General features: G+C 47.0%; 1 protein-coding gene across 1 annotated transcript in view; it reads left to right on the top strand.

Annotated features, from left to right (window-relative positions):
* Positions 1-26960, top strand: part of Nt5m (5',3'-nucleotidase, mitochondrial) — a 28426-nt gene extending 1466 nt beyond the window's left edge. The window contains exons 2-5 of the mRNA XM_028776502.1: positions 3452-3552; positions 11115-11175; positions 24964-25078; positions 26219-26960. Coding sequence (XP_028632335.1) covers positions 3452-3552; positions 11115-11175; positions 24964-25078; positions 26219-26361 — 420 coding nt within the window. The 3' untranslated portion in view covers positions 26362-26960. The remainder of the gene's footprint in view (positions 1-3451; positions 3553-11114; positions 11176-24963; positions 25079-26218) is intronic.
* The last annotated feature ends 376 nt before the right edge of the window (positions 26961-27336 follow it).

The following is a 27336-nucleotide window of genomic DNA, read 5'->3' as shown; positions in this document are numbered from 1 at the left end:
TGATGAACAGGGATGGGGCCGGGGATAGGTATATCTAAACAGGGTAGAGGCAGTCTGCAGGATAGCAGTCTGCAGGTGGTAAACATTCAAGGGAGAAAGCTAGGGTGGTCATTTTCTGCACACACTGTCAAAATCTATACGTGGACCAGAGGGAGGCCTTTTCATGCTTCTGCGCCTCATGCTACGGGTGGGGTGGGGCTTCCTCACAAGACTGAGGCTCTGGGGTCCTGGCACAGCTCCGCCTATGCCAGCGACACACATTCCCTCAGGACTTGACTCAGCACTTTCTCCAATCCCTTGTCTTGCTGTGGGAAGATGCTACTGTCTCCACCTTGCACAGGAGGAACTCTGCCATCACATCATGGGGTAGTAAGGAGCAGATGGGATTCAAGCCCCAGCAACATGTCTGCCTGCTCCACACAGTTCTCTTGCACTACCTTAGCGTCCTATTCTCTGTTTTGCTTTCTGTTTTGATTTCAACACGGTATGCAGGGCTGGTAATACACCTCGATGGTAGAGAACTGTCTAGCTAGTGCAAGACCCTAGGGTTCTATCTGAGCATTGCAACCCACCCCCACCCCACCCCCAGCTCCCAGGCTCCTACATGATAAATAAGGCACCTCAACAGTAATTTGGTTTACTGAGGAACAGGTATTTAAAGGGGACATGGGGTGTCGTTTCTGTTCATTCACAGATGGTACTGCTGCAAGCAAGTTCCACAGAGCCCAGATCTCTCCCGTGTATAGCCGATCTCTCCCGTGCTGAGAACTATGAAAACTTTAAACCTAAGGAAATGTTCTGTGTCACCTCTGATCACCTCAGCAATCAACTGCTGCACTGCATAGGGTTCACTTACAAAATGACTGACCAACATTTGAGTTTGGAGGACATAATTTCCTTGTAGGAATATATTAAATTTAGATTCATGTGTGTTTTTTGCCTTTATATATGCATGTACATTATGTGCAGTCCTGGTGTACGAAGGTCAGAAAAAGGTATCCAAACCTTAGAACTGGAGTTACCATGTAGGCGCTGGAATTGGACTCAGGTCCTCTGCAAGACCAACAAGTACTCTTAACCTCTGAGCCATCTCTCCAGACCCAGGAATAGATTAATGATATAAAATGAAATCTACCCAGACACTGCAAGCAGACTTGCTTCAAACCACACCATAGAGAGGAGGAGGAAGAAGAGGAGGGAGATGAGGAGGAAGAAAAGATAGAGATGGAGGAAGAGGAAGAGAAGGAAGAGGAAAAGGAGAATACAATGAAGATTTAGGGGTTTAGCTTACCAGTAGTGTTTGCCTAGGATGCGTGAGGCCCTGGGTTTTCTCTTCCGCACTGTAAAACAAAGAAAAGGAGCAGTGACTCAGTTGCTCCTTGCATAGGTAGCTACTCCAGGCCCCAAAGGACTAATTCCTGACTTCCAACTGCAAGGTGAGAAAGTGTGGGGCAGGAAGGGGCTGCTGGGATGGGAGGAACTTACTGGTTTCCTCTCATTCCTTTTCTAAGCCTCTGCTCACTGAAGAACACCCAGAGCCTCCCCATGGCCTGGTTGTCTAAATATCTGTGGTTCAACCAAACAGTCTAAGTATAATAAATGCAGCCACTTTCAAATTTGTATTCTTGCTGCTTGGTATTGGGGGTTCCCCTAGGATACCAAAATCTACAGATGCTCCAAAGTCTGTCATGTAAAACAGCATGGTGTTTGTGTATGACCTGTGTGATTCTATACAGCTCAGCCTTCTCTAGTGGCTTATAAGATGGAAGGCAGTGTAAATACTGCGGAGATGGTTTTGGATATTGAAGGTAAGAAAAAAAATGACAGAAAAGGGCCTCTGTCTGAATGTTCAGTGCAGATAGTAATTTTCTGTGGTTGTTTGAATCCATGGATGTTGACTCCATGGCTCCTGAGGGCCAGTTGCCTTCGTTCCCCGTGGTTTCCACAGTACTCTTGGAGGGAAATAGGCAAAGGTAGAAAGAAAAGCTCATCTCAGCTGACAGAATCCTCAGCTGTTAGGCCAAGGAACTGAGCCCAGAGAGGGGATTTCCTCTACCAGTGCTTCGCAGTGACAGGAGGACGGGGAGCAGGGAAGTCGACTCTGTAAGCTTGGTGTTGGAACTCTGAATCTGTTCTGTCTCACCAGGACTTTGGGAGGGATGGGTCTTGTCTTTGTGCTGTTGGAGAGAAGCTCTATGAGGCCAGCCCAGAGTTGACCCACAGCAAGGGTCATACTGCCTCCAAATGTGAGTTCAAGTCCTGATGGTGTTACCCCTAAGTGGCCTTGAGGAAAACCATGCTCAAATTGTGGACCAGCAATCCTTAGTCCTTGTAGGTTGTAAGGATGGAACTTGAGAGTGTCTCAGTAACACTGTGTAGTTGTTAGTAACAGTTTTGCTTATGTAGTTGACAGAGGTATTGGTGCTCTCTTAACCAGGGAGTGGTATTTCCTGTACTGCATACATGTACAGCACTGAGAAGCTCCCTTCTCAGAGGCTGAGATGTCTGTCTTCCCCTTTCCTGGCCCTGGGAGAGATCTGGCACTGGGAGTGTGAGTTCTGGCCTACTCACACATGATAGAAAGGGGCGCCTTACTCAGCCACTGCTTTTCTGTGTGACATCAGTTTTCCTATACCTAAAAAGAGGGTTCGCATTTCTTTTGAGACAGGGTTGTATTTTGAGACAGGGTTTTTATTTTATTGTTCAGACTGGCCTCTCGAGCAATAGAATTAGCATGGGCCACCATGCCTGGCACAGAGTCTGGATTTTTGGCTTTCAAACTTTACAAGCAACAAAGTCCCCCCTTTTTTTGGGGGGGATGCAGAAACAGGTGGATTTCTGTGAGTTTGAGGCCAGCCTGGTCTCCACAGAGAGCTCTAGGATAGCGAGAGCTAAACGAAGAGATCCTGTCTTAGTAAAGTAAACTAATGTGTTGGTACTTAAGCACACAGACCAGGCAAGCTCAGAGCTGTTCCGATGTGTGACGAGGACTCTCCTAGCTGGCCTTTGCCCAGCTCCCCATGTTCCTATTTTTGTAGTCCTTATAGACCATTGTTCTTGGTCCCTTCAGGCTCCAACGCTAGTGACAACTTTTGTGGTCATGAATGCTTTCCCTCAGCTCCCCCTGAGTTCTGGCTGTTCTAGTCAATCCTAGCAAGTGTGCACTTTTGTAAAAACTATCCTCAACCCGAGAACATCAGGTGGCTCTCCCAGAGCTGACACCTTAGCTTCTCTCTGCTAGGCTCTAACAGAAGTCACCTCCTTCCCTATAGAGAGCCCAACACATGATAACTCCTTAGATTCCTCTCCAGGAAACAGGTCTGGGGTGAGTGTAGGGCACCTTCAACCCTCTTTCTTCCTAACTGCAGCCCTGCCCAGCTGTGTATGTTTCCAAGAGGAGGGTGGTGAGACAGTGGGAACCTGGAGGTGACCTGCTTTTTTGGCTTCTCAGGAGAAGGCCATCAGCATCTGGGAGTCAAAGGATTTCTTCTTTGAACTCGAGCCTCTTCCTGGAGCTGTGGAAGCTGTGAAGCAGATGGCCAGCCTGCAGGAGTAAGTATGTCTTCCTGCCTCACCTAAGTCCAGGCCTGCACATGTGTCTTACTGTCTTAGTGTGAGCAAAGGTCAGGAGTGTCATTCCTGGTAAACTGAGAGCTTGTGTGGGCTGAAGCCCTCACTCCATCCCCACCCTCCATCTGCAGTCCTCTGAAGCCTGTTGGAACTTGGGCAGTGTGCTTCCCTCAGCTCTTTTACAAGCACAGCCTACCAACTTATACCCCATACCTTGAAGCTCACCCATTTCAAGTATAGAGTTCAGGGGCTGTCAGAACACTCGCAAACCGACTGAACCACTGCTACTGTCAGTTCCAGAATTTTCTCATCATTCCCTAAAAAAAAAAAAAAAGGTCAAACCTGTTAGCACACTGCTTGTTCCTGGCCTTCTGTGGTTCCTAAGAACCATCAATCTACTCTCTGCCTCCGGGGCTGTGCCTCCTATAGGCAGTACATGTAAGTGCTACCATCTAGCATGTGGTCTGGCTTCTTAAACTTAATGCTTTTAAGGTTTATTGTGTAGTATCTGTCAGTACTCACTCTTCTACTCTATAAATGTATGTGACGGGGGATGGATTTTGTGTGACTTACGTATGATAGACAAGTGCTGTAACCATTGAGCTATACCCCCAGCCACACACTTGTGCTTTTGACAATGGGACAGTCAATTGTAAAGATAGACTGCATTTTATGTGTGTCCATTCATTACTTGATGGACATTTGGACTGTTTCTATCTTTTGATTTTCTAAGTAGGACTGCTATGAACATTTGTGCTAACATTTGTTTGAACAGCTGCTATTAATTCTTTGGGGGCATATACCTCAGAGTAAAACTGTGAGGTTGTAAGTAATTCTATATTTAATGTTTTAAAGAACCATCAAGCTATTTCCCATTAACTTCAGAAAGACTGCAGTTTCTTGACATGTTTGTCAATACTTGTTATTGTCTTTTATTTTGACGAGGTAAATGCTTCAGTCCCTATAGCCCCTTTTCCTTCCTTCCTTCCTTCCTTCCTTCCTTCCTTCCTTCCTTCCTTCCTTCTCTCTGTCTCTCTTTCTTCCTTCCTTCCTTTCTTTCTTTCTTTCTTTCTTCCTTTCTTCCTTTCTTCCTTTCTTCCTTTCTTTGTCTTTTTCTTCTTCTTTTTTTTCTTTTTTATAAGAGTCTCACTATGTAGTTCTGGCTGGCCTGGAATTTGCTATGTGACCAGGCTGGTCTTGAAATAAAGGAAACCCATTTGTTTCTACCTCCTGACTACTGGGGTTAAAGGCACACCACCATACACAACACACAGCTCTCCTCTGTGAGGTGTCAGCTGTGTTAGTATCTAATTAGTCTTGCACCTTTTGTTGAAAAGACTGTTATTTTTCCCATTGAATTGCTTGGCACTCAGTTTAAAGTCAGTTGACCCCAAATGTAAGGGTTTACCTTGAGGTTTGTCCATGAGTCTATTTAAATTTAGCAAACTGTGTAACAAATGTTATATGTTCTTCATTGTGCTATAATATAAATGCCTCTAAAACTATCCACTTTAATATTCTAATATAAGACTGGCAGGGTGGCTCAGCAGGTAAGGACACTTGCTGCCAAGCTTGAGGTTAACCCCAGAGTTCGCATAGTAGAAGAAAAGAACTGATTCTTGTAAACTGTCCTCTTAATTTCTGCAAGCATGCCCACGCACGCATGCGTGCGCGCACACACACACACTGTAAATTCAAATCTGACTAAACAGGTACAAGGAAAACAAAATGCTCGTAGTTGGAGTTGAATTGTAGACCTTGTTTGGTTAGTACTTTATCTTCGGGCTTGAGCGCAGGCCATGTATTGCCTGTGTTTTATGGTATGGATTTGATTTATAAAGATCTATGGCAAGAGTCTGGGAAGCAGGCATGCTGACCTGCCATACTGTGATTTCCTCACCCTTTCATTTAACCTATTTTATTATTTCTTTTCTTTTTTTAAGATTTATTTATTTTATTTATGTGAGGACACTGTTGCTGTCCTCAGACACACCAGAAGAGGAACTCGGATCCCATTACAGATGGTTGTGAGCCTCCATGTGGTTTCTGGGAATTGAACTCAGGACCTCTGGTAGAGCAGCCAGTGCTCTTAACCACTGAGCCATCTCTCCAGCCCTTATTATTTATTTTCTGAGACTGTAATATATTTACATCATTTCTCCTTCCCTTTCCTCTTTCCCAACACTTCCACATACTCCTCCTTGCCCTCTTTCAAATTCATGGCCTCTTTTTAAAATTAGTTTTTACACAACATACATATGCATGAATGCACATGTGTATGCACACATACTAAATACAAAAGTACAAACCGCTCAGTCTATATAATGTTACTTGTATTTTCAGGGCTATTTGGTATTGGATAACCAGTTGTTGTTCTTGGGAAAGACCGTTTTTACCCACTCTTACATTCCTTAGTGCCTGTGGTTCTCTGTGTAGGACAGAGGCCTCCCAGTCTTTCCCTCATCCGTGTCAGCAAGTCTATTGTTATTTTTTTGTTTTGTTGTTGTTGCTCAGCTCACATTTAGGTAGTCCTGTTGGTGAGACTCTATAGCTGTGGCTCTGGCATTACTAGGAGACACTCTTAACAGTGAACTCCTTATTCCTCTGGCTCTTTAAACCTTTCCAGGATCCTCTTCCAAAATGGTCCCGAGGTGCAGGAACACTGTTGTGTCTCCATTGGGACAAGATTACATAACTTTTGATGAGTTGTGAGTTTCTGAGATGGTGTCTGTCGGTTGTAATGAGGAGCTCCTTGCTGAGGGATGATGCCTACACTTACCTGTGAGTATAAGGACAAATAATTAGCACGTAGTGAGAGACTTTGCTGGCTTGTGGACTTAGAAAAGTAGCAGTTGTAGGTTCTTTCCCAAGATTCATGACTTCAGGTGCCCTGAGTAGTTGGCATGACTTCTTCCTGTTGAATGGGTCTTATGTCCAAGTAGAGAGCAGTTGGTTTCCCGTGTGCCACTACTGTACCATTAGGGTTACTACGGTGCCATGCTCATCACTGCTGTGGGTCAGAGGGCTCATATCTGGGTAGGACTGTTGGCTGCCTCCCTCCTTTGGAAGCTTGCATGGTCTACCATGAAAGTTACTCGCCAGGGAGGAGGCTTCCAGCTCAGCTCCAGCTCAGAGGTTCTAGGCCTTCTTTCTGAGGTGCATGCTGTCTTCAGCATTAGCACTTACCTTCCATCTCTGGGGTATGGGGTCAACTAAAGACAGGAGCAGGAGCTATTCGGAGTCTCTTTGGGCAGCCCTGACCAACAACTCAAAGGAGGGCTTCTTCTACCCAGTATTAGGATCTTTGATTGTCATTGGCTCTTGGAGGGAGTGTTTTAAGTTCAGATGGAAACATTTCACTAGGTCTATATATGTAGGTTTATAAACCAACTTAGAGCTTTTCAGATATTTTTATTATTATTTTACTCCTACCCTCCTTTGAACCTATTTTGAATAAAAAAAATTCTGAAAGAAAAGTTATATTGGGAGGGAAAGGAAGAAAGAAAGAAAAAAGAAAGAAAAAAAGGAAGGAAGGAAGGAAGGAAGAAAGGAAGAAAGAAAGAAAGAAAGAAAGAAAGAAAGAAAGAAAGAAAGGGAAGAAGAAAGCTTAAGGAGAGAGTGGTGAGATTGCTCAGTAGATGGAAGCACTGGCCACTAAGCCTCCCTGAGTATGAGTCCTGGGACCCATGGAGTGGAGGGAGAGAACTGACTCGTGTGAGTTGTCCTCTGACCTCTACATGTACACAGTGGCACCCCCATACGAAATACATAAATACATAAATACATAAAGGTAAGGTTTTTATTTTAAAAAAAGTTAGGTGGACTAATCAGAATACATTATATACATGTATGAACTTGTCAAAGAACAAATTTAATCAGTAAAAAGTTATATTTTTAATAAAAGTGTACTTTCAGTATATCCAGTATACTAATAGGCCTATTGTATTAGTTAACTCTGTGCTACTACTGTATAAAACACCTGAGAAAATCAGTTTAGAAAGAAAAGGCGTTGAGAGCCTGAGAACTGACTCAGCAGTTCCTGGGCGCTTGTCTTGTGGAGGGTCTGTGTTTGATTCCCAGCTCTCGCAGGCTGCTCACAGCTGTCTGTGACTTCAGCTCCATGGGATTCGATGCCTTCTTCTGACCTCCTTGGGCAGCACATATGCACACTGTGCACATAGGCACATGCAGGCAAAACACTCCTAAAATATTAAAATTTATTAATTTTTTTTTTTTAGAAGAAAGTGGTTTGTTTGGGCTCATGCCCATGGAAATTGTAGTTAATAGTCACATATCATGCTTCTTTGAGTGTGGTGGCACAGAACATAGCAGCTGGGACCATGTGGTGGAAGAGGCCTGTTCACTTCATGGTGACTAGGAGTCAAAGAAAGAGACAGGAAGAGGAAAAGCTTCAGGATGGTTGAGAGCTGGCCGGGACGTGAGCCTGAGCAGTCCAGTTGCAGACCCTGTTCAAAAGCCCTGCACCAGGATATAGCAATGTGGCTGAGATGCTCGGTACACATAGACTGAGGAGATAAGGAGGATTCTGAAAAGCATAGGTGCTGGCATAGTCTCAATGTCTTTCCTGAGGATACACTACTTTCCTCCCATTATTCCCAGGGCTGGGGACCTTTGGGGAATACTCCAGATCCAGACTGTAGGACACATGGTACAAGCTGTGTTTGCTATGAACATGTGTGAACTCTTCCATTTTTTGCAATCAAGTAGTGCAGTAGAAGTGACTACACCACAGTGGCACGGCTTTAGGCCGTCAGTCCACTGGCGTTGGTGTGTCGGGTCACATCAGGGACCAGAGCATCCCTAAGGTTGGTGCCCACAGGGCCTTGCAGCCCACTCCCGTGGATGCTAAAGGAAAGCTATGCCAGCACCTATGCTTTTCAGAATCCTCCTTATCACCTCAGTCTGTGTGTAGCGAGCATCTCAGCCACATTGCTATATCCTGGTGCAGGGCTTTTGAACAGGGTCTGCAACTGGACTGTTCAGGCTCACGTCCCGGCCAGCTCTCAACCTTCCTGAAGCTCTGTTTCTTAAACTGTTTAAACTGCAGCTAATAAGAAATTAGCCACAGGATCATACTGTGACTCCTGCACAGAATAAGGTGCTCAGTGAAAAAAGCAGCAGCAGCAGCAGCAGCTGTTACCCATGGGAGTTAGTAGATGTGTACACAGGTTTCAAGAGTAACTGCTGCATTCATACTGCAGTATGGCTGAGCCTCAAAGCCATGATGCCAAGGGGAGAAATCCAGACACAGAAGCCACACACTGTATGATCCCAGTTACACAAAATCTCCACAATCATCGAGACAAGGAGCATGCAGATCAGCTGTCTCCAGGGGCCGGCAATGGTGGCAATAGCTACTGACAGCTTAGTAGGGTTTCTTTTGTGGGTGATGAAAATATTCTAAAAATCAAGTTTCAGTTGTGTTTGATAAAACACTACAGATATATTAAAATTTATTTAATTGTGTACTTTAAATGGGTCAACGTTAGATGGATTATCTCAGCACAACTTAAAATTGGGACAGGAGTAGTGGTACACACCTTCAATCCCAGCCCTCACAAGGCAGAGGTAGGTGAATTTCTGTGAGTTTAAGGCCAATCTGGTTTACATAGCAAGCTCCTGGCCAAGCAGGGGTGCATAGTGAGACCCTGTCTCAAAAACAAAACAAAGCAAACAGCATCAAACCCAAAACAAAACCTAAATCCAAAACAAAACAAAGCCTTAAAATTGGTTTGCTTGATTTTTAAGAAGATACAAGCAGCTGGTGTGTTTATTTAACAGTGTGGGTGAATAGTTCATGGAGTGCAAGAAGCCAGACAGAAAACACACTCCAGATGCTCTAGGACATACAAAGCAATCTGTAGCTGGAGAAAGCAGCTTGGTGGTTGCTGGGGCTCTGGGGTCAGGAGGTCAGGAGGTCAGACAGGGGCAGGTGGGGGAGAGTGTGTTCTACTCTTGACCGTGGAGATCTGCTTTTGTGGCGTGTGTGTACCACAGCTTATCAAATTTTTCCCTTTTAATAAGTGCTGTTTTCAAAGACTTCTACATTTCATGCTTATGTGTGCTTACCTGCATGTATGTATGTGCACCACATGCATGCTTGCATGGCAACTGTATCCCAAAAAAGCTGTTTGGAGAATGATCAGTTTGAGCCAGATAGCAGACCCGTCTACTCAGAAGGCCAAGGCAGTGGGATTAGATGAATAGATTCACAGCCAGCCAGGGCAACATAACAAGACTCTGTCCTGTGCTTCCTTAGCATAAAGATCCAGTTTAACTGAATGGAGGACAGCATGGAGAGGTCAGGATTGACCAGGCTGTCTGTTTTGAGGTTGAAGAGTTGAGCGCAGGCAAAGTTTGGGACTGAGATCCTGCCAAAGTCGTTCTGAGATGTAGGGTAGGCAACGTGTGGTGGCAGCCAGGCAGGGAGGGTGCAGGTTGTATGGCCTGAGCCTGGACAGTCAGGCTTTGGAAGGAGCAGCAGAGAAGAGGGAAGACAGCTTGCTTGCTGGCCCTCCCTCTAAGGTTTGGGTGGTGTGAGGAAAAGCCAGTCTAAGGCTAGACCTTCATATAAGACAGCTTCCACAGAGACTGGGGCAGATACTGCCAACCATGTTGTCTCTGCAGCTGTTCTTTTCCTGAACACTGAGCAGATACAGGCAAAACTACCCAGAGACCATCAGACAGGCTTCCACAGATCATCCCAGGACTAATTTGCTAAAATGTTCAAGAAACATCACTCTCATAGCTTGGCTTGATGGGCCATCCCATAAAGAGTAGAACACAATGCTATTACTGTTTAACATGGGGTGGTAGTGGTAGTTGGGAATCCATCCTGTGGGTGTGGGGAGGAGCAGGCACCTGGGAAGCCCTTCTGGATCAGGACAACGGTGCATTTATCATGCAAAGCCCATGCTCCTCTGGAGGCTGCATGCCGGAGGGCTTGTATCAGCAGAGCCTGCCTCCCTCCCTGTGGCCTGGGGATGGAGGAGAGATTCCTTTCCTTATTCATTTCAGTCAGCTGGGGATGACGTTCTCTTTCAGCTGTCTGTAGGCTCCGCAGTATTTTTTTTTTCCTTTATTCTTTTCCTTCCCCGTTTTTGGTGCTGGAGATGGAACCCAGGGCCTTATCTATTGGATACACCTTCTCTACCATTGAGCCTCCAGTCCTCTGCATCTGTTCAGTGCTGTGCTTGTTGGCAAATGCCATTTCTCTCCCCATTTTCTTACTCAACTAGAGTGTATGTGATTAGCCCAGCTAACCTTCTGGATCTAGTCCTGCAAATAGTGTTCCACCTCAGAGTTGGTTGCCTGTGGCCAGGTCAGGTCATTTGCAGCTACCCAAGACTTTTGGTGGTGGTGGGGATTGCAAGTTGTAGCCTCTTGTGTGGGAAGACACAGAACAGTGGGTTTTCCCATGACAGAGCAGGCTCAGTCCCTGGCAGGGCTCGGCTAACAGAGGCGGGTGGTATGCAGCAGCATGGAGCTAGCTACAGGGCTCACTGTTCTTTCTCTTTTGGCAGCACCGATGTCTTCATCTGTACGAGCCCCATCAAGATGTTTAAGTACTGTCCCTATGAGAAGGTAAGGAGTCCATCCCAGGCAAGGGCTGCTGTGTGGCACAGGGCCTCATCTGGTGCTCCCTGTCTCTCTGTACCAGCCTGAGGCTCTATCTCATGGATGGATGGACCTGCTCCAACATGGGCTTGGTGGGAAGGGTACTTGCCACATATGACAGATGTGCCCGGCCCAGCAAAGGCTGGTAAAGAAGGTGACAGGGATCAGAGGGAGGACCATGCCTGGGAGGGGCTAGAAGCTCACAGAAGTCCTGCATGAACACCCCCAGCCCCTGCTCATTCTCACACTCACCTCTGTGGTACCGGGAATGGAACTCAGCATCCTATACGCCAGGTGAGTGCTCTGGCACTTAGCTGCGTCCTCAGGCTTACGTGGAAAGTCCAACCAAGAGCTGCACATAGTCGTGAATATCTGTAACCCCAACACTCAGGAGGCAGAGATGGGGATGGCAAATTCCAGGCAACCCTGTGCTACATAGTGAATTCAGAGCTACCATGAGATCTGTCATTGCCCCCCCCCAAAAAAACCCAAAACAAAACAGAAAGAAAGTCTAAGCAAGAAAATGTAAGTTTGTTTTTCTGTGTGCTATTTTGTCTTTACTGAAAGAAGTAGAAGTACAGTGGGGAGCTTTGTACTGTAGAAGCTGCCGGTTGCTTTCTGTTTAGGGAGAATAGGGTCACCACACCTTGTAGGTTTCTCAGACACTCCTGTGGACTCAGGAGACTGGGTTCCCAGTCAGGTTTTCCCAACTCAGGCTTCAAATCATCACGTGGAGGGCTTCTGAGAATCTCCACCTTCCTCTCTTCCACCCAGTGCTGTGCTCAGCCCAGAGTTGTTATGTACCTTGCTTAGGGAAGCTCTTACACCGTGGCAGATGCTGTGGGTTATGTGAGCAGTTGTCATGCCAGCTGGGGTCATCCCGACCCCTCTGACCTCCCAAGGCTGAGTTCATTTCAGCACAAGGGAGTGGGTGTTGGATCCACAGCTCTTGGGGGTCAAATGAGGAGTGAAGGATGGGTCCCCACTTTGTATCAGAGCACTTATCTCCCAAGGATGTTCTAGACTGGTGGGGTCGACCTCCCCTGGGGACTGGTTAGAAATAGACACTTTCAGTAATGCTGACCTTTTGAGTCAGAAACTCTGAGTGCCAGTGCAGTCTCAGCCAGCTTGCCAGATGACTCTGCTGGACCCCTGCACTCGAGCCGTGAAGGTCAGGTGACAGCTTCAAGTTTAGCTGGCTCAAACAGTTGGACACCTGGCCAGAACAGGTGGCCTGGGTGACTTCAAAATCTGCAGGCACTCGAGCTCCTTATAGAAACTAACATGGTGTGCACACATCTTCCCCGAGCCTGAGTACTTCTGCCAGCTCAGTGACCAATGCCGCCAGTACAAACACCTTCGCTGCAGCTGCTCGACTGTTTAGTGTCGGGAATGATGATAGGAAGGTCCACTCGGTCAGTTCAGCTGTCATTCATGGTTTCTGTTGATTGTGGTGAGCCTGGCTGTTTACCGGCTCTACCGGTGTGGTCCATCCTGCTGCCCCCTGCCCCCATGACAGTGAAATGAGCCATGCTTCCTGTGGATTCTCTTTCTGAAACAGACCTGGCATCTGTCTATTTCTCTTCTTATTACGGCCACTTTAAACCTCGGTATATCGTTAATGTTACCTCTGAAACTTGATAAGATAGATCACATCAGCCCCGTGGTAATTAGCTCCTTATGAAAAACAAGCCTAGCCTAGCCTCAGAGCACGCCTGACTCTGCATCTGAGCCGCTCCCTCCCTCCCTCGCTCCCTCCGTGACTTGTATTGTAGCTCAGATGTGAAATGTCCTCAGTGGACTCATGTGAACCCTTAGCCCCTAGTCTGTGTTGCTGGGGTGCGAGGTTGGGGAACCTTTGAAAGATGGGGCCTGGCTGGTGATAGTGAATTACTGAGGGGCGGGTTTATGGTCTAGAAACCCTCATTCCAACCTAAGATTCTCTGTTTCCTCCCCCCCCAGATATGAGCAAGCTTCCCCCATGCCTTCCTTCCCATAATAGAGGTGTCCCCTCAGCTAGGACCAGACCTTTCTTCCTTAAGTTTGTTCTTTCAGCACTGACAACAAAGTAACCAGTGGGGTTGGTAGCCACCCTGTCCTCTGTGTGACTGTGCTCAGAGGTCCAGCACATTAGCTGATCACCACATCTGACGTCTGTCCAGCCTCTGCCATGTTGTGCTCTGTCTCAGCACTGGGTTCTTGTATAACGCCACTGCTCAGAAAGGCTCCGTTTCTTTGTTTCTGGATTATTTTCTGTCTCTTACCAGACTGAGGTCTGCAAAGATGCACTGCCATCTTCCCCAGTGAAGAGTTAGGCATGCAGGGAACCCTTGAGTAGATCCATTGTTCAACAGAGAGCTATCAAAAACATCTTAGAGTTATTTTGAGGAGGGAATTTTGTATATGAGTACTGTACAAACTCCTCCCTGCCCTCCCTCCCTCTCAAATTCACGAGTTCTTCTTTAATTATTTGTTCTCTGTGTGGGTCTCTCTCCCTATCTGTCTCTGTCTCTCCCTCACTCCCTCTCCTGAATCTGTTTAGTGGTTCTTGTATATACACGTGCTTAGAGCTGGCTGCTTGGGATAGGATAACCTATGAGGGAGCTCATCCCTAGAGAACAGAGATTCTCCCTCTCTCAGCAGCCGTGGATTCTCAGTAGCTCTTCATCTAGGCCTGGGGCCTTGTAAAAATCCCCCCACTCACACTAATGTGCCACCTGGTATTCTCACCACGTAGGTCTTGATTAGGTAATCAGACTGTCAAAGTTTCATGGGTAAAGCTTCTTTGTTGTATCTTGAAGACATTGTTTCATAGCAGGCATCCTGGTCTTTGGGTTCTTACAATCTTTCTGGCTCCTCTTCTGTTGTTTTTCCTGAGCCTTAGATGTAGGGGTTGTGTCATAGATGTAGCAATTGAGGTTGTACACCCCATTGTACGTTTCCATTTTGACCAGTTGTGGCTCTCTCTAATAGTCACTATCTGCTGCAAGAAGAAGCTCCTTTGATGAGGGGTGAGAGCCACACGTATGGGTATATAGATACAAGTTTAGAATGCAGCGAGAAATTATATGGTTTAGGAAGATGGCAGTAATAGTCTGTGGCCTCTAGCCACAGGTAGTAGGCTAGATCTGTGGCACCTGTCATGGATTCCCTCCTGCTGAGTAAGCGTTACATCCTGTTAGACAGTTGTTGGTTATCCCCACGGTAAAAGTGCTACCGCTGCACTAGAGATGTCTTACCAGGCTTTATTGGGTTCATACTTTATACCTGGGAAGGGCTACACATCAGTTTCTCCCTTGGCAGCTTGTGCAGCACCCTTGCAGTACTAGGAGAGGTAGTTCTCATTAAAGAGGCTTCCAGGTCAGTTCCAACTGGGTTCTTCCAGGTATGTGGTGTCATCAGCGGTCCCACTGTGCACCCAGCATCAGCAGTCACACTGTGCACCCAATCCCACTTAAACTCTTAACTCATAGTCTTCCTCTTCTTTACTTTGATAGCGCATGCTGGACATGTTTTAAGCAAGCAGCCCTCTGTTTGTTCAGAGATGAAGCAATCAATCTTTGCCTGGTTTTTCACTGGGTTTCTGTAAATCAAGTTGTGAGAGTACTTTCTGTATTCTAGAGACAGGCTCTTCCTCAGGTGATGTGTTTGTTCTGCAGATATTTTTTCCTAGTCTGTGGCTGTTCATCTTCTTAGGTTTTAAAAATCATTGCTTTTAATAAACATTTACTTATTTTCTTTTGTTAGTGTGTGTCCATAGAGCCCTGTGCTACAGTGTGTGTTTGTTGATCAGACGACGGGTATGGGAGTCAGTGCTCTTGCACCACGTGGGTCCTGAGGGTCAAACCCAGGCTGTAAGCCTTGACTGCACACGCCTTTACCCACTAAGCCGGTTCACCTTAGTAGGTAAAGTGAGGCAGGATTTCACTGTGCAGTCCACTGGCCTGGAACTTGGCAATTCTCACACGGTGGCCTTCCATGTGCTAGGACTTCAGGTGTACACTATCATACCTTGTTTAACAAAGTCTTTACAGTTTTTTTTAATGTAACATATAGTCACATATATTTGGTTACATTCTCTCCCCCCCCCCAATCCCCTCCAGTCCATCCATTTCATATACTTGGCTGTTCCCTCCTTTCTGATCTATCAGATTCAGCATATCTGGTCTTACGTTGATGTTCATGATGTATTTGGATTGGAGTTTTGTGCAAGATGATAGATACAGATCTATTTCTAATCTATTCTATTCTACTTATTCTATTCCCGAGCATACAGCCTGTCCTGGGATGTGGTTAATCTATGATTAAAGAAAATAGATTTTTGTTTTTTTACTTTTACCAGTAGCTCTCAATTGCAAAAAGTTTCTTCATTAGAGGTGGGATTCTGTTTCCACTTCTCCATCTGGATGCTGGGATTTTGTCTAGCTGGAACTTGTACAGATCTTGTGGGTGGTCTTAGTTAAGGTTTCTACTGCCATGACCAAAAGCACAGGAGGAAAGAATTTATTTGGCTTACATATCCTGAATCATGATCTGTTTAAGGAAACCAAGGCAGAGACTCAAACCCAACAGGAACCTGTGAAGGAGTACTGCTTACTGGTTTGCCCTTCATGACTTGGTCAGCCTGCTTTCTTATAGAACTCAGGTCCCAGGGGTGTTACAACATACAAGGGAATGGGCTGGGCCTCCCTCCTTCAGTCACTAGTTAAGAAAATGCCCTACAAGCTTGCCTACAGCCTGATCTCATGGAGGCATTTTCTCAGTTGAGGTTCCTTCCTCTCAGATTAACATAAAAGTAGCCAGGACAAGGGTACTGTCACGTCTCCGTGAGTTCATCTGTGCGTTAGCTGTGTTGCATCTGGAAAACACTATTTGGAGCTTTCCACCACCTCTGGATCTTAAAATCTTTCATATTCCTCTGAAGTGTAGATACTTGAGCCTTGAAGGGAGAAGTTGGATAAAAACATCCCATTTAGGGCTGACTGACAAAAAGTCTGACTCTTCACACATTATCTAGTTTCGGGTCTTTGTGTTAATTAGTCTACTCCACGAAGAAGCCTGGCTATGAGGACTGAGCAGCACGTCCATCTATGGTTTTAGCTGTATGCCGTTAGGAGTTGTTTTATTGCTGTGTTTATTTAGTAACCTAACTGTAGATTTTTCCTTAGGGCCTGTGAGCTATAGAGTCTCAAGTTCTTGGCCTCATTAACCATCTCAGGTATGGGTTCCACCTCATGGAGCAGACCTTATAGCCAGTCAGAAGCTGGTTGGTTACTTCCATAACGTTCGTGCCTCGCTGCTGTAGCACCAGCGGGTAGAGCTTGCAGCAGGTTCTTGTTGTAGTTCTCAGGATTTGTAGCTGGGTGAGACTGACTATTACTCTTCTTCTCAGGTAACATGTAGATTACCTTCTAGCACTACAAACACTAGTCTGTAGCAGTGAAATCTCTAGTTGAGCAACTTCAACTTCCCCGTGTTTGATGACATAAGCATGTGATGTCTTCAGCAATAGGGCCTTACCATCAGGATTTTCTGGATATTAACTCTTTGACATTTATATAGCTGATAAAGATTTTTTTCCATTCTATAAGCTGTCTCTTTGATCGATGGTGTCCTTTGCTGTAAGAAGCTTTTTATCTTTTAATTGGGTTGTTTTCTTGATGTCTAGTTTTTGAGTACTTTATATATTTTAGATATTAGCCCTCTGTCAGATGTGTAGGTAGTAAAAGTCTTTTCCCATTAGGTAGTCTGCCACTTTGTCTGAATGATGGTGTCCTTTGCCGTACAGAAGCTCCTTAGTTTATAAGGTCCTGTTTATTGATTGTTGATCTTAGTGCCTGTGCTGATGGTTTTCTGTTTCAAAATTTGTTTCCTGTGCTAATGAGTTCAAGGCTATTCCCTCCGTTCTCATCTCTCAGACTGAGGCCATCTGGTGTTATGCTGAGGTCTTTGATGCATCTGGATTGGAGTTTTGTGCAAGGTGAGAGGTTCAAATCTATTTCTATTCTTGTACATGCTGCTCTCCGGCAGTAACTTATTTTGAAGTGCAGAAGTTTTATACTTTTAGCTCTTATATGAAGGTTATGATCCACTTTGAGTTAATTTTTTATATGGTGGAATGTGAGTAAAAGTAAAGGCACGGATTCATTTTCCAGGTGTATGCCTCTAGTTGTTTCTCTCTTGGAAAGCAGTGTGGGATTTTTTTTTTATACCTTGGTCTAATTCTGACGCTCTGAATAGGTTCATTGATCCATGCTTCTCTCTTTTGCACTGTCTTGAAAGTTTCATAATAACTTCAAGATGGCAAGTTTTTCCAACATTATTCTTTTAAACATTTAAAATTAAACTACAGTTATAGCCAGGTGTGGTGGCATATGCCTTTATCCCACCTAGCACTTGGGAGGCAGAGACAGGTAGATGTCGGTGATTCAAGGCCAAATTTACACAGTGCATTTTAGGACAGACAGGGCTACATAGAAAACTCCTGTCCCCCCAAAAACATAAAATATAAGATAAAGTAAAATAATAAACTATAGCTACATTACTTCTTTTCCTTGTCCCTCCAATCTCTTCCGTGTCCCCTCTTCCTCATTTCCTATCAAATTCATGGCCTCTTATTCTTTAATTAATATGACATGCTCAGTCTGTTTAGTGTTGTTTGCATGTTTATGTTTTTAGGGCTGAACACTTGGTGTTAGAAAACCAATTAGGAGGCTGCTGCCAATGTTCATTCCAAGAAGAAGACAGAAGCAATGTCTGTCCTTCCCCTACAATCCCAGTGGTAAACCGAGGCACAGTTCTGGCAATATACACTCAGGCTCCACCCCTTCTTCCAGCTGCTACATCCTTTTTGCGCTTGTCTCCTGCAGGGGTCCCTGAGCCAGGGATGGGGTAGCATAGATGACTGACAATATTTCTCTTTGCCCACTCCCCCATCTCCAGACCATGGTGGTTGGGGGATTGGTATTTCTCCTACTACAAAACAGAAGTGAGAAAAGGGTAAGAAGCAGGAAATGGAAAAACATTGGAGCAGACACAGACTGCAGTAACAACCCATGACAGAGCACAAATGTGGGGTGCACTGTAGCTGGTATGTCATTTAGTCAGTCAACAGCACTCGCTTCCCACTGCCCACAGCTGTCTGAGCTCCCAGTACTAGATGTGAGTCTCCCGGTGATTGGCCTTGAGTCCATTCAGAAAGCTGAGTCTGGCTATAACCACGTGTCTGCTATTGTACTAGGTGACACGGCTGACATTTCTATCATGAAACATGCAGGGTCCACAGCTGAGTAGGACTTAGGGCCGTCATTCTCGCCAGCATTCTTAGCAGGGACTTCTTCTGATGCTGCAGGAGTTGCTCTCAGGGAGCAGAGACTTTGGACTCAGCCCTAACTTTATTTCTCCAAGTCAGCAGCCAGCATGTAAAGCCTCTTCAGCAATAGGAATTACCATTAGGCCTGGAGTGCAGCCCACTGTGGCGATAGCCTTTATTGTTTTAGGGCTCCTAGGGCCTCTGTGGCCAACAACTCCTAGAGAGGTTCCCTGTTCTTTTTTTTGTTTTTGTTTTTTGTTTTTAGGTTTTTGAGACAAGGTTTCTCTGTATAGCCCTAGCTGTCCTGGAACTCACTCTGTAGACCAGGCTGGCCTCGAACTCAGAAATCCACCTGCCTCTGCCTCCCAAGTGCTGGGATTAAAGGCGTGCGCCACCACCGCCAGGCGAGGTTCCCTGTTCTTAACACTGGTGTTCCCAACTGACCACCTTACAGCTTCTGGGTGTGTACTCTTTAGCATTTACAGGCATGGGGCTTTGCAAACTTACCCCAATCACCTGAGTAAGTGTTACTGTGCCTTACCGAACCATAAAGCTCCCAAGAATTCCACAGCAGCCCCTGGCCTTCACCCCCTTTGTGAGCTAATGCCACGCATGGCTTCTTCAGGTACACTCACATGTCTCTTAAATGAGTCTACAAATCTGCAAAACACTGAAGGGTTTATCCTGTGCTGTTCTTATGCAATAAAGCCTTTCTGCACAGGATGGGCAGAGCAGTGATCTGGTCCTGACCTGCCATCCCATAATGAGTAGTGAGACTGTGGAGACAACCCTGGTGAAGCATGTGAAAGCCGATTGTCATCTGTTTTGAGCTGTGTCAGGTGATCACAGAAGTTCACAAGGAGACTCTAAATCAAACATAACGCAAAGTCTAACAGGGGCAGACTTTATATGCATTGGTATCCGCTCTTCCCTCCACAGAGCCATGCTGGGTGCAGTAGCGTGGACAGGAGGCACTGACTTGGCCTCCACAACCCTCAGGCTGCTCTCTGAGCTGTTGCAGTTCCACACCTTGGAGCTCTTCCATGCAACCTCCCCACACTTCCCCACCTTTGATGAACTTGGTAAGGGTGGCTCGGCCCTGTCCTCCCTTGCTGTGCTTTCTGTTCAGGCTGGTTCCCTGTGTCAGGGAGGCACTGGGTTGGCACCGTGGCCGGAGCTGCACCTGTGGCCTCCATCTACCACACCTGGCTGCTAGGGAGGCCCTGGCTTGGCAAACTGTCTATACCTCTGACACCTTTTTTTTTTTAAGACAGGTGCTCTTGTGGACATGTTCTTTTGGGGTGTTCCGGGGAGGAAATGCTTTATTTTTTCTCACACGTCTCAGATCACAATCTATCACTGAGGGATGTCACACACACAAAAATATTAAAGAGATAGATGTATGTATGTCACAGTCCTGTTTTGCCAGTGAGTACCCTTTACATCCTGCTGTAAGTCACCTTCCTTCAAAGCCTTTCCTACTCCACCGAAGGGCTCAGCAAAGCCACTAAAGCTCCACGCCAGCCTCCAGGTCCTTGCTAATCCAGTCTTCCTTAAGTCTCTGGTGAACACCATCCTCTCAGGCCCTGTGACGGGGCATCACACATTGCTGCCCTCATGCATAGTTCCCTCAGTAGTGCCTGTCCCTCCATATTGTCCTCCAGCCCCGGATACCTATGGGGACCTTAGCTACTTGATGACCAAGCATCTCTAATGGCTCCTAAGAGCAAGGACTGGTTCCTTGTACTGCCTCAGGATATGCAGCTTGTGTCCCAAGGAGGGATGCGTGGTTATGTCCTTCCATTCCTCTGCTTCTGCAGCACTCAGACTGATCCTGTCTGCCCGCACATCCCATAACCTCACAAGCCAGGCCATGAGAAAGTCTTTGATCGATTGTTTAAAGCTTTCCCCTAATTCCAGCAATCCCAGCACTGAATGTTCTCTGATGACCGCGGTCTCTCACACCAGACGGCTGTGGAGACCCCTGTCTGCATGCTGGTTCTTGGGTTTTCTTTGTATGGAAGGCTGGACTCACAGGGTGCCTTTTGTTGCTTCAACATCAATCCGACTCTCATCACGGCTTGACTCCTCCCATGGGTTTTAGATTTTAGGGTTCCAGGAGGAGCTTTGTATCTCTGGTCTAATCTGGGTCCCCTATCCTTTTAGCTGTAAAAAGCCAGGCCAACGCCTCAGTTTCTGTCTCTTTTGTCTCATTTACTCACTAAGTGGGATGCTCGTGCCAGAGCAGGCAGCCTCCCACCCTTTCTCCCTGCACTCCCTCCCTGACACCTGAGGTGTCGTCATCCCCCCACCCCTCCGAGCTGCTACCTACCTCAGGTCTCTTATTACCCGTGGCCATGGTTGGGGCCTCCGCAGCCACTGGCTGACACCTCCACCCCCATGTGCTACTCCCAGCTTGCCTTGTCTGTTCTGGATCTTTGATGGTTATCCTGGTTGAGTTGTTTTGTCAACCGGACGCAAGGTAGAGTTATCTGGGTGAATCTCAATTGAGAAAATGCCTCCATCAGACTGTCTAGCCTGTAGTACATATTATTGCTGTGAGTGGACCAAGCTCACAGAGGGCATTGTTACCCCTAGCCTCTACCTTCCAAGTAGCTGGGACTTCAGATCTTCGTTATAAGTCTGGCTTAGTTAAAAGCTTTTTAATGTGTTAAATACATATAACATAGAAGTTCCTCTCGTAGACATTTCACCTGAATAGTCCAGCCTGTTTCAGTTTATTTTTTGTAAAACATTTTTGCCTAGTTACAATCTCCAGATGAATAGAAATATAAGTGATTTTGCATATTGTATCATCTACTTTTAATAGTTCTAATTTTTTGTAGATTATCTGGGGGCTATTAAGGTTCAGTTACAGTAATATATACTGGACATTAGTAGATGTTTGTGTTAGCCAGGTTACCACCACTATAAAAAATACCCAACATAAATCAGTTTATAAAGAGAAAAGGTTTTTCTTTGTTCAGAGGTTTGATTGGTTGGCTCCTTGCCTTGGGTCTGTGGTAAGGCAGCCTGTGGTCATGGCAGAAGCCATTAGAGAGCAAAACCACTTCCCTCATAGCTAGAGAGCAAAAAGAGGGAAGAGAAAGGCCGGGGTTTCACAAACCCCTTTGAGACCTTCAGTGACCCAAAGATCTCCCACAAGGTCTAGCCTCTCACAGGTCAGCAGTCTTCACTGTGCCACCGTGGGAAATAATCCTTTACCACAGAGGCCTCCGAGGGACACTGTAGCATTCTTCTACATTAATGTAATCATTCCAACTATATCCTGAGGGTGCACAATTTTAGGAGGTCCCAGAATCCAGTCATTGTCAGAACTGTGGAGTGGGAAGGACCTGGGGCTTCCGGTGTGGGTGAAACCAAGAGCTAGAATTCTTCCTGTGCCCACTGCATGCTGGGTGCAGTACAGGGGCTTCCACACACATCTTCCCACCCATGAGACAGAAGATGCTTGAATTAGTCAGGGTTCTCTAGAGGAACAGAATTGATAAAATAAATATATATATAAATATATATGTATATGTGTGTGTGTGTGTATATACATACATACGTAACACACACGTACACACACACATGTATTTGGGATTTATTAGAGTAGCTTACAGGCTACAGTCCAACAGTGGCTGTCTACTGATAGAAAGCCCAGGAATCCAGGAGTTGTTCGGTTCACAAAGCTCGATGCCTTGGCTGGTCTTCAGTACATCCCGAATCCCAAAGAAGTAGGCTGTAATGCCAGGGAGGGAATGGACTTCCAGTGAGAGCAGTCAGGAGAAGAAAGCAAGCTTCCTTCTTCCATGTCCTTTATGAAGGCTGCCAGCAGAAGGTGTGGCCCAGATTAAAGGTAGGGTCTTTCCACTTCAAATAGTTTAACTAAGAAAAATCCCTCACAGGTGTACCTAGCCGCTTGGGTTTTACTGTAGTCCTAATTTTTTGTAGATTATTCGGGGCTAGTAAAGTTCAGTTACAGTAATACACACCGGCACTAGTAGATGGTTTTGTTAGCCAGTTTCCCATCAGTATAAAAAATACCCGAGATGAATCCATGTTGACTACCAAGAATAAGCATCACAACGCTGTACTTACCGCACGTGGATCTGGCAGCTTCCCAAGGACGAACAAGGCAGAGCAGAGGCAGTGTCCATTTAGAAACTAGCTCTGATTTTCCAGGCCACAGTGCAGTCAGCTCAGGCAGGAACCGGAGCTCTACCCAGCTCCAGGGCCGGAGAGTGCAGTGGTGACAGCCATAACCCGCCCGCCCTCTTGGAACTTCAGTTTCTTTTTCTGTACAGGATCTGTGGGTCTCTGTGCTGCTCATTTTGTGCAGCTGTTCCTCTGTGATTTGTAGCCAGGCCCTGCCAGAGAAGCGAGACCTAGAGACTGGGTGTGTGGGACCAGACACTTGTGGTGACTTGATATTGATGCTGCATCTAAGCACGTGACAGTCACTCACAGAGCTGCTGGCTACAGTGGATTGGAAATTAACAAAGAGAAGAGAAATTTCCCCAGCTCTATGAATGGTTTGCAAAACACGGTGCCCAGGGCCTGACTCTGTTCTACCTCAGAACCCTGTGCCACTGAGCCTGGGCTATGGCTCCTCTGCTTGGAGCAAGCCTGGGGCCTCCAAGTTTCTTCAGTGTGCCTCACGGCAGGCAGGGCCGAGAGCTGCAGGAGTTGGAAGGATGTGTGCATCTGGGTTGTCATGGGGATAAGGAGGCAGTGGACATCAAGTACACTTACCTTAGCATCCCTGGTTTCTCTGTCTTGCATTCTCACCTCTGTATCACTGCCAGCACCAGGGTTACCGGTGTCTTCTCCCCAGCCTGACCCTTGGTGGTGATCCAAACCCCACTCAGGTAAGCATTCCAAGGACTCAGCTCAACCACCATACATCTGCATGAAGCAGCATTTTGACCCTACTAAGCTACTTTATGAGACTAATAGGTTTCCCTGCGGTAGGGTATCTTTCTAGAAAGATGGCCAGTAGGAACCACCTGGCTTCACTGAGGCCTTGGCCAAAAAGCCTTCTCAGTCAGAGTAACCTCAGGTAGTCTGTCCAGAAAGGACTTCCTTCTTTATTGGCTCATTTGGTTATTTGGACAGGTAGCCAAAGAACCATGGTCCCTGTCCTAAAGAATGTCAGAGGCCACTGAGGCAGCGTGCAGGGAGACAGATAATGTGGCTACGGTTGTGGTCATCATCTGGAGGGAGGAGGAGTGTGAGGTGAAGGAGGTAGAGGAGTGGGAAGCAGGAGTGGGATGTAGAGGCTGTTTTAGGAACTTGCTGTGTCAGGAGTGTGTTTGTGTGTGTGTGTGCATGTCTCCAAGTCACGTAGGCCACAGCTGGGACAAACCTGCCTGAGGCTTTGCTGCAGGCCCTTTGGTGACTACACAGCCTTTCCCTCTGGAAGTCATTTCATATGAACTAGTACGTGCTTACAGCCATCTTCTTCCAGCTTCTGGCTGCTGTTTGTACTCCAGGTGGGACCAGAGGAATCTAGGCAAAGATTCCTGTTCCCTTCTGCTAGAAGCTGTCCTGACTAAAATCCATACCTGTCTTGGTCTGTGAGCAGACAAGGGAGAATGCAGAAGGATAGCCAGGTGGCAAGATGCAGCTGCACAAAGGGCAGAGTGGCACAGCTGGGAACCTTGGGCCCAGGGCCCACTCATCCCTCTCCTGGTTCTTCTGACAGAACCAGACCCAGGCTAGTCAGACCATATCTGCTGCCAGCTTCACTGGGGTGGTAAAGACAGGAAGGCTGTTTCCCAGCATCCAAAGTATTCTAGGAAAGGGAGGGGCCATTCTGAACCCCACAGTGTGGCCTGCTAGACTGCACACTGTTCTGTCAGTGGTAGCTGTTTCTCTGGTCTGATAGTCGAGCTTTCTGCCTGTCAGTCCTGTAGACACCTGTGCTTTTCCTGTGTTCCCCGGGGAACCAGCTGTCTACAGCACCCCCTTTGCACTGGTGTGGCAATCAAGCTCTTTGTAACTGGCCTCTTCCCCAGGCTACTACTCAGTTGCCCCTCCCCCTAGTACATCATACATGGTTTGAATGCACCTGTCTCAGCTCTCAATTCCTAGCAGAGATATTGGGCAGATTCACTGGTTGTTTCTCTTGTGATTCAGCCACCTTAGGGAGTCACTTAGCCCCTCCAGGACTCAGTGTCAACCAGTGTGACGGACCTTATTGGTTCAGAGCATATTCCATGTAGCTCTGGGGATGTCAAGTCCTGGTTTGAGTTGTGACCCTTCTGTAGCCTAGGGGACAAGTGTGCAGGTACAAAGCTCCCAAGTGTCAAATTCCTGGGCACAGAGCTGCCTGAACTGGCCATTGATATCTGCCCGCTTCCCTCCTGAGTGCCAGGGTCCTAGGCTGAACCATCCCCCAGCTCCATCTGACACTGCATCTCCTCTGTTCCCTCCAGTATGCCTGGGTGGAGAAGCACTTTGGCCCTGACTTTCTGGACCAAATTGTGTTGACCAGAGACAAGACTGTGGTCTCTGCTGACCTTCTCATAGATGACCGGCCAGACATCACAGGCAAGTGGCCCATGACAGGGGAAGGGGTTACAGGGGGAGGGTTGATAGCACTGGTTGCATTCTTCCTTTTCCTAAGTCCCTCCTCCTGGGGTGTCCTCAGCCCACCCCACCATCACCAGGTGTTTATCATTACCCAGCCAGGAGCTTCTTCCTGTGGGAAAGCTCTGTCTGCACAGAGGGAGGGACAGGGTGCTACTGGAAGCCAGAATGTCTGTGTCCTATCCAGACTGAATGTAACCTGTTGGCCTTCCTGAGTCAGGTGAAGACCCAGCTTTGATTTTCAAATCTTTCTGTTTAGTAGCTTCCGGCCCTCTTTTCCCCTCAGAGGTAGTTTGTGTAAGTTTACTATATGACAGGAAATCACAGTATGGTGTCTCTGACTGACAGTGGCTTGAGCATTGCATTTGTCCTTTTTTTTTTTTTTTTTTTTTTTTTGGTTCCAGCTCATGACCCCTTCCCAGAAAAGAAGCAAACCAGTAACTTGGTCCACTTAGCTGACAAGGCAGGGCAGAGGGAGGGCCTTAGGCATGGTGAGATTTGAGAGTTCTGTTAGTCATTCCACAGTTTCCTCCCTGGATGTGTTCTGCCTGGGTTTGCTACACTGGACAAAGCCTCCTGGTAGTTCTTATGAGTTGTCTGGGCACATCAGTAGGAAGACACAGTTTCTACCCTAAAGCTTGCTGAATGCCAGGGGAATCACGCCTACCTGCCCCAGTCCCTCCAGTGGGACATCCCATCTGTCTGTGTATGGGGCCAACCTCTCTCAATCCAGAATCTTCCAGAGGAGCTGGCAGGTCACAATCCCAAGGAGCTTATCCAGTCACAGCACAGTGTAGAACTGTAGGGTATACTAGCCGGGACTTCGCACTTGAGATAGCACAGGATGGGCATAGAGGTGACTGGCAAGACACAGGAGTGTGTGATGACAGAGTCCACTCAGCCTTGCTCTGTCACCCTGTGCACAGTGCCTTATTTCGCCCTCAGGCCTTCTGTGGGACAGGCTAATAGAGCATTGTCACTTTTTGGACAAAGAAACCGAGTCAGGTGAACACAACACCTACTCTTATGGCTCTTGATTTGGTCCCAGCAAGCTACACCTAGCCCCTAGTGTCTGCTCTGAGCTGCTGCTTCTCTCCATAGGGGCCGAGTCACACCCCAGCTGGGAGCACATCCTCTTTACCTCCTGCCACAACTACCACCTGCAGCTGCAGCCCCCTCACCGTAGGCTGCACTCGTGGGCAGACGACTGGAAGGCCATCTTGGACAGCAAGAGGCTCCGCTGAGGGCTGTGCTGTGGCTCTCTCGTGGTCCAATGTGGGGCTCGCAGCTCATGACTGGACAGCAAACAGCCTGCTGAGGGTTGTGCTACATTCTCTGGGGTACTTCCAGGAGGACTCCAGTGAACACTTTGGTCAAAACAACTTTGGACACACTTCCCTTCTTTCCCTAGCCCAGCAAGGCCTTAACTGATACTGGGACGGGGCTGGAAGAAAGGCATGTGCTCCCAGGCAAGTTGGTCTGACCTCAGACAGAGGCCCCATGCCACTGCCTCCCACTGCGTACAATAGGGGTGTTCTCTGAGACGTGGGAGTACCCTGGTCCAGGATCTGCAAGGTGAGGAGTGCCAGGGACAGATGACAGAGGTTCCCTTGGCAGGCATATGCCTGTCTACCTCTATCGTAGAATCTTGTCCAACTTACCTACTTAGTCTCTGTGGCTTTCCATGGCCACTGGGCTCTTTTGGAGGCCAACAGTGATCCTGCTTATGGCCAGTGCTGTCATCTCTTGCCCTGGTGTCCCTAGATCCCATTCACAGCCAGAAAGGAGTCAGAAGGCTCAAATATTTGTTGACGACATTAGAAATAAATGCTATTCACACATAGCCTGTGCCTTCTCTAAAACCTGCCCCAGGGTCCTCTAGTGTGCCACCTGCTTGTGCTGTAAGCATATGGGAGTCATACACACTGATAAACAGGACAGAGGTGGGCATAGTGGGCATAGCTCTCCTACGTGTACCTTGCATGGTATCATATGGAGACAGAGGCAAGATGGCCTGGATCGTGGCATTGCTGCAGCTATCCAAGGGAGGCACTGCTTCCCTCTTGCCCCTCCCCTAACACTTTATCCGTTTTTTCCCTCACCTGCAGGCAGGCACAGCCCTGTCCCTACTCCTTTCCCAAGGCCAAGTATCCATAAGACCCAGAAACTGCTGTTACAGCTGCAGCAGGTGTTCTCTGAGCAGAACCTCTGAGTGGTGA

This window comes from Grammomys surdaster, unplaced genomic scaffold (genome assembly GCF_004785775.1).
Source record: "Grammomys surdaster isolate TR1022 unplaced genomic scaffold, NIH_TR_1.0 270, whole genome shotgun sequence".
NCBI lineage: Eukaryota > Metazoa > Chordata > Mammalia > Rodentia > Muridae > Grammomys > Grammomys surdaster.
The sequence above is the reverse complement of the archived record's forward strand: the minus strand, read 5'-3'. Positions and strand labels throughout refer to the sequence as shown.